Source organism: Arachis ipaensis, chromosome B09 (genome assembly GCF_000816755.2).
Source record: "Arachis ipaensis cultivar K30076 chromosome B09, Araip1.1, whole genome shotgun sequence".
Lineage (NCBI taxonomy): Eukaryota > Viridiplantae > Streptophyta > Magnoliopsida > Fabales > Fabaceae > Arachis > Arachis ipaensis.
In genome coordinates this window covers 115,925,233-115,932,640 of record NC_029793.2, presented here as the reverse complement: position 1 = coordinate 115,932,640, position 7,408 = coordinate 115,925,233, and the positions used below count along the sequence as shown (strand labels likewise).

General features: G+C 32.4%; 1 protein-coding gene and 1 long non-coding RNA gene across 2 annotated transcripts in view; both read right to left on the bottom strand.

Annotated features, from left to right (window-relative positions):
- On the bottom strand, nucleotides 3,124-5,347 carry LOC107616823. The gene is made up of 3 exons (XR_001614655.2): nucleotides 4,784-5,347; nucleotides 4,128-4,463; nucleotides 3,124-4,018 (listed from the first exon to the last, which is right to left on the bottom strand). It is a non-coding gene; the product is annotated as an uncharacterized LOC107616823 (long non-coding RNA).
- LOC107618103 (protein SIEVE ELEMENT OCCLUSION B) overlaps nucleotides 6,179-7,408 on the bottom strand; it is a 4,980-nt gene continuing 3,750 nt past the window's right edge. Inside the window, exon 7 of the mRNA XM_016320040.2 lies at nucleotides 6,179-6,990. Coding sequence (XP_016175526.1) covers nucleotides 6,409-6,990 — 582 coding nt within the window. The 3' untranslated portion in view covers nucleotides 6,179-6,408. The remainder of the gene's footprint in view (nucleotides 6,991-7,408) is intronic.

The window sequence follows — 7,408 nt, the reverse complement described above, 5'->3', positions numbered from 1 at the left end:
TGTACTCACATCCATTGTCTGATTGTAAAGTCTTCAATTTGCAATTTTTTTCATATAAGATTTATATTGAAGGAAAGCTCTAAAAATTGAGATTTATTGGTGATAAGCAAATAAATGCAAGTATATCTTGAATAAGCATCAATGAAGGTTACATAAAACCTATAACCAAGATAAGAAACTATGGTATCATGTCCCCAGACATCTGTATAGACTAACTGTAGAGGAGCAGTATAAATGGTTAAAGAATCATGAAAAGGTGTAGCATGCATTTTTGCCTCAGCACCATTTTCACAAAGTGGGACAATCTTATTATTAATTGAATCACTAACTGGCAGATTTCATTTGATAGAATGAGTTGTACAGTTTTAGTGGCTGAATGTCTTAATCTTCTATGCCACAAAGCAAAAGATGAAAAAGCAATAGAAAAAATATGTAGAGAAGAATCTAATTATTGACAAGAAAGAACAACAATATTGGAGAATTGATATAAGCCTTCCTTTCTAAAACCTTGTATCAGCACTTTCTTTGTGAAGTGGCATTTAACAAGGCAGTGATAAGTATGAAATTAAAAGTATATAAAGTTATCTTTAGCAAACTTAGATACACTAATCAAATTCTTAGTGATATTTGGACAGTGAATTCATTGCTATAAGAGAAATAATCTTTTAGAGTTTAAATCATATAAAAAAGAATGGCCAATATGTGAAATAGAAATACCTATACCATTACCAACTTGAACATGTTCTGGACCAGAATATTCAGAGGAAGAAATCATATTAGACTTTGATGAGGCCAGGTGACATGATGAGAAGCCTCAGTGTCTGGGTTCTAAGCTGGGTCAGAAACTGTAGAAGGTGCAGCCAAGAAAGTAATAGGATTGTGAAAAGAATTTGTAGGAGGAAGAGGAGGTGGTGAAATTATTGAACTTGCTGAAGAATTAGAAGATGTGGAAGATAGAGAATTATAGTTATGCATTCTTGTATCTGAATTTTGAGAGGGTGGAGAAATTTGTTGATCAAATCGATGGAATTGAAGCAATGCCAAACAATATGCCCAATTCAGCCACATACTTGACATTGAGGTCTTGGAGATTGATAAAAAGATCTACCACCTCTAAAAAATCTCCCTCCATTTCTTCCTCTTCCTTGAACAGAATTACCTCTCATGGGAGTAGGCATAGATGGAAAAGAAGTCTAAGCAATGTTAGCTTGAAAAATCATATTTTCAGTTTTCTGAAATTTGTTCAACATGTCATCATGTGTGAGTACCAAAGTCTAAACTTTACAAAGATTATACATATCAGGTTTAGCATTAATTATAGTTAACAAACTCTCATAATCTTTATTCAATTCTTCAAGTATAGCATCAACATGTTCTTTTGTGAAGAGAGGATAACCCAAAGCTGCTAAGGAATCAGAGACATTCTTGATTTTGGAGATGTATTCTTGAGCAGTGATCACATGTTTCTTGACAAGTTTCAGTTGAGCTTTGAATTGTTTAAAGATTGTAATTACTATAATATGAAAAGAAAATTCAACAAAATCACAATTGCAGATTGTACGATAACAATTTTTTGTGTGCAAAGATTTAATTCTGGAAATTTTATGCTATATTACTGGAAGAAGGTTTAAAATAAGAATTTACATAGTACTTGCATTCAATTTCTGATTATGTGGATATCAAAGGGGGCTTCATGGGTTGCAATTTTGTTGATTTTTTCATTATGATTCTATTGTTTGTAGAAGATGTTAATTACTTTATTGTGATTTTCCTCCTTTGTGTTAGAATAAATTGTAAATTTCTATGGTTACCTACCTACCTTGTTTCAATAGTTAAATCTGAACAGTCAAATATGACAGCAAAACTATTATGGTCAACTCCTTTGAGCCTTGCCATGGAAATTTGAAAGTCCACTACTCTTGAAATATATCCCCTCTGACCATTATGTCCCAAATGCTTCTTACTATTCAGAGAACTAGGAAAAATAACTAAATGCATGAACATTAAGCTTGGTTCAGTATTCTCTCATTTTGACTTATTGGCTTGTTTTTACTTTTGTGTGGTTTAGGTCTATTAAACTTCTAATTTGGTGAGTCTAAGTTAAGTCCATGACAATAAAGGCATCAGAATCAAGAGTGAAATTTCATTCACCAATGGAAATTGGGAGCAGGTGGTCATAAAACCTTTTAGCATATTTTTGTGTCATTCTACTAATAAATTTTTGGCACAGCTGGAGCCTGAATTCCAACCACCAATATCAGAAGTGGTTAAAGCCTTAGTACTTTTGGATCTGATCAAGGAGGATCCAATCGAGGGAGTGATGTACCCGCCATACATGATGATATGTGAATGGGAATATAATCCTTGTGTCATTCTTGAAAAGAAATGTAGTTATCACTATCTTCTGATGTACTAAGAAAATGGATGAAAGCATGTCTCAATTGTTATTTTATTGAATAATTTCATTTTATTTGAGCTAAGAGTTCAGTTTTGTTATTAGTGAACCTAGATGATTTTTTTGTTCCATTTTTTATTTTTTATTATATTAAATTGGTTGTTTATGATGTTATGTGTATAGCTGAATTCAATAAATTTGGATAACTTTTTTCTTTGGCCAAGAAACTTGCTCTTTTTCCTTGTCAAAATCATATTGGATTTCTTGCAACTTTGAGGTTGATATCTGAAGAATTATTACTTTCATGCATATTAATGACATCTTCCAAATTTTTTAGCTATATTCTTCAGGTTTTCATGTGGTTAGTAGCTTTGGTTTAGACGAATCTTTGACAGACATAAAACTTTCTTGTCATGAAATTGTACGTGAAAAGCTTTTGATTATTGCATAACTGATTTGAATGGCGATTTAGCATGGCATAAAGCTTCGGTGGCTGAATTGGAGGTAAAATATTAACCAAAGTTTTCTTGATATGGTGGCTGAATTGGAGGTAAAATATTAACCAAAGTTTTCTTGATATGGTGTAGGATGTAAGATCAAAATACAAAAAAATCATACAAAACTGTATATTGTAAGTATAAAAAGAATGGTTAAGTTTCTTCATCAATTTTTCATCATTTAGGCTCCACGAAGGATTCAATATAAAGCAATGTTGAAGACTTGCAATATGATTAACTAAAAGTCTAAAATAGATTATTCATTCAACGGTAACAACTTAATGTATAAAAAACTACTTAAAAGCAATTCGGAAAAGAAAATATCAATGATACATCATACTTCATCCAAACTATACCAGCATCAAATCTTATAAAAGAAGACAGCATGATCAAACAATGACTATATGCCAAACTGTTTCATAGGCAATGCCTTACTCTAAACTAAATAACACCACTAAAGCATGAATTCAATTGCAGGCCTATTAACAGGATCGTCAGCCAAATACAGCAATCTCTTGTGCATAAGAACATCCATGGCTCTCTCAACATTCACATCCAATGCTTACCTGCATTCAAATAGAAACCATCATAAGATTAAAAAAAATTCAAACATCATAGCCATGCATCCACATTATTCTATAGCCTTCTGAATGATTCCAGCTAGTGATGGGCTTATGCTATACCAACCAATAAAGGATCTTTTCTTGCCTCACAAAGTATGTTCAACATGCCAAAATATAAACTCTAGCAACAAAAAGTTATGTTCTTGCCATTAGTGTGCGATGTAGCTACTGAGAAGAATTTCAAAAGCTTCTATATTTTTTACCGATTCTACTTTCAGCCTGCTATTATACACAAATGTAAAATTAGATCTCACTGTAGAAAGATAGCTAGAAAAATGCAAAACTACAAAATAGGAGAGAAAATAAACATATTTAGCATAACCAGTAAAAAGCATTTTTCAATTTTGATCATCAAGTATCGGCCCCTTTTTAAATGTCATCTTCACATGAAGTCCTTCAACCAATAATGTCCTTCTTGCAGGCATGTATTTGTCAAGAGATAGCTTCCCACTGAATGATTCAAGTGGCTCTTCTAACAGAGGACCGCTGTAATGGTGCTGCATCTACAAACTCGTGTCCATGACCATGTCACCGTTTAGTATACGAAGAACCTTGAATAAACAAGCAGAAATAATTTTTGAAACAGTTAGGCACTTAGGCAGAAAACACAACCTCAAATGTCAGAGTTTCTATCCTGTCCTATAAATATTCTACCCTGTCAGAGATCCGACTACTATGGAAAGAAATCCATAGGAATAATCTAGTTCCAAATTACACATTTTGGTACACTGCTAACTTTGCTAACAAATTTTGAACTACAAAAAATTATTAAGAATATGTTTATTATATAAATCAAACACAAGATTGAGTCAGGCCAGTTCAAAATTATTCTGTTACATCTCAAACGGACCAGGCATAACTTTAAAGAAACTTAAACAAAGGAATTTAAAATCTTCTTTGATTGATGCAATGGATGGTTCTGCTCCGCCTCATCATCATCATTTGCCCCTAAGATTTAAGAGACATAAACACAAGAATTGAACTAGAACATCATGAACAGAAACATAAACACAAAAATTAAAATCAAAATCATAAAAACAAATACCAAAATTTTTTAACCCTCATAAACAGAACCCAAAAAAATTCAAACAACCAAATAATCAGAACAAAACAAATAATTGAATGAAATAAACTCATACAAAAAACCTTAACAAAAAAATAAGTATAACAAAAAAACAATTGAATGAATTCAACGAAACAGATTCATACAGCAAGAACATAAAAGGAAAAAAAAATGAAATCAATCAATGAAGCAAATTCATATATACCTAAGTCTGAGGCTCCATTGAAACTCTGAAAGTAGAGCACCACAGCGCTGACGAGGATGCTGACTCGCTGAGACCCACGCCACCACTCTGAGGCTGAAGACGAATGACGCGAAGAGAGAAGAGAGATACTGAGAATGAATGAGACAATGAGGTATTGGGATGAGGAGATACAGAAAAATATCACAGCTTCTTTCCACCATTTTTTTAATTGCTTTAAGTTCTTAATTGAAAAATTCTATGCAATTGACAAATCCAGGAACTCATTGATTAAACCCTAAATCAACTTCCAAACACAAATCACACTATTAACTCTACATTGACAAGTAAAAATATGATTTTTCTTTTCATAACATCGAAAAATCAAGTTAGAAATGAAGCACAATGTTGAGAGAGGAAACCTGAATTGTAACTCCAGTTGAACAGAGCAGAGCTTCAGGCGGCGGCGGCGGTGAAGAAAGACGCAGTCACGGTGGCAGAGGATGGAGAAAAATGTGGACTTAGGGTTGAATGGAGTGCGTACGAAAAGAAGAAAAAACAACAGAAACTTGTGGTAAATGTAAAAAAAAAATAATTACTATTAAAATTCCATATGAGGCATATTTATAAATTATTATTTGTGCACATTAAAAAAACTCAAAAGACTTGAGCTTATTACAGATACACCCGTGCTGGCAAAATCAAAAGAATTAACTTCTTGACACAACATTAAATAATATAGGAAATATTTCAAGTGCACTGGGAGTATCGGTGTTCCAGTTGTTTTAACCGTTGATGTGAATTATAAAAAATATATATAATATATATTAATTGAAATTAACGATTAAAATAACTGGTGTACCTCTCCGGTGCACTTGAAATGTTTCCAATAATATAAGAGCATAAACCTTAAAAATCATAGGAAGGAAAGGAGTTTCTGTCACTTTGTACGAAATGATATGATTGGTCAATCTTTTAAAATTAAAATCTTTCATCAATAATAATTAATAATGCACCCAACCGTGAATCATAAATAGTTTATTCTCAATTAATTTTGTGAAATTCGTATATAATCGCTTTCATTTCATTTGTGTCATTTTATTTTATTTTTTTATTACCTTTTTTGTGTGACTTCATCTGTGTCATATTGCCATAGTGTCACATAGCTATATTGCTCTTTTTTTTTTGTTTACTTTTTCATCATGAGAAGTCAGAACTCACAATAATAGAAACGTTTATCTTTTTTAACTTTATGTGGTGACTTTTTTCTTCCGGGTGAATGAACTTAGATATTAGCCTACAGTTTATCGTAGTTTAGGTGTTTTTTAAAGGGTACATAACTTAGAACCTTTAGTTCTATTTTAGCTAAAATTTATCTGACATGTTAATTAATTTAAAGTTAAAATTTGTGGAAGACAATAAACATTTGAATGAGCCATAATTTAATTAATACCCAGAAAGAGATTACATGCAACTAAGGTAGCAAACTCACACAGAGAACCCCTAACTTTTATTTCATCTGATCAGTGATCATCATATAGCAGTAACTCAAACCTCTATCATATAGTAGTTAACACCCACAAATCAAAACCACGCAATCATTATCTTGATGAGTCTCTTTCTCTCTTTCTCTCTATCTCTGACTCTCTCTAGTGAATAGCATTGGTAGTGGTATTCCCATTGTGGCAGCACTTATAACTGATGTAAATCTCCATAGTGTTGGGACAATCAGGGCACTTTATAGTCTCCGGCAACTTGCCGGCGACGTTAGGAATCTCAAGGTGGGAGCATCTATGAGTAGTGCGCACTATCTTCTCATGATACTCCTTAAACGAGAACTCAAACCCTTTCTTCACCACAACCTCCTTCCACTTCTCAAACTCCGCAACCGTCTTCAATATGGTGCTCCCGTGGCCACTGAGAACTACGGAGGACCCTTTGCTGAGTAGGGCCCACCCAGTCTCGTTCTTATAAGAGAGCATCTTCTGCACTTCTTTGGTTACCGCATCATCGACGGTCTTGTGAGCCTTGGTGACGAACAAGCTTTCTATGCCGCTCCAGAAGCGGCTTAGGAAGTTCTTGTCTTCTTTCTCAACGTTGAAGAGTTCGATGGTGATGTTTGCTTGCTTTATGGTGGCGTCGTTTGTGAGCGCGCTTGCGTATTTTGTGAACTCTTGGATCCACTCTTTGTCTTTGCCTCCATAGAAGAATATGTACTTTTGCTCTTTGATCTGCTTTTCATGAGAGTGTCTTTGTCATTAAAAAAAAGTATTATTAAAAAAATTAAGAATAAGTAACAAACTTTTAATTTTTTTATTATTAATTTAGTTTTAACTTTTAATTATAAAATTATTTTTTTAATTCTTATTTTGGGATATGTATTTATATATTATTAATTAAATTACTAAAAAAAGTGTATCATAAAAAATAATTGATTAATTCTGAAAATAGGTACGTAATAAAACAGAAAATTTAGATTTGTGATAAACTGTAATTTTAACCGAAATTTTTCCATAAAAAATTTTTATTATAGTATCTTCTTAAAATTTAACTCAAGTTAATTCTTAAATTAAAAAATTTTTAATAAAGAATGAAATTAATTTAAAATTAAAAATTTAGGATTTATAATTGAAGTTTGAGATTTAGGAG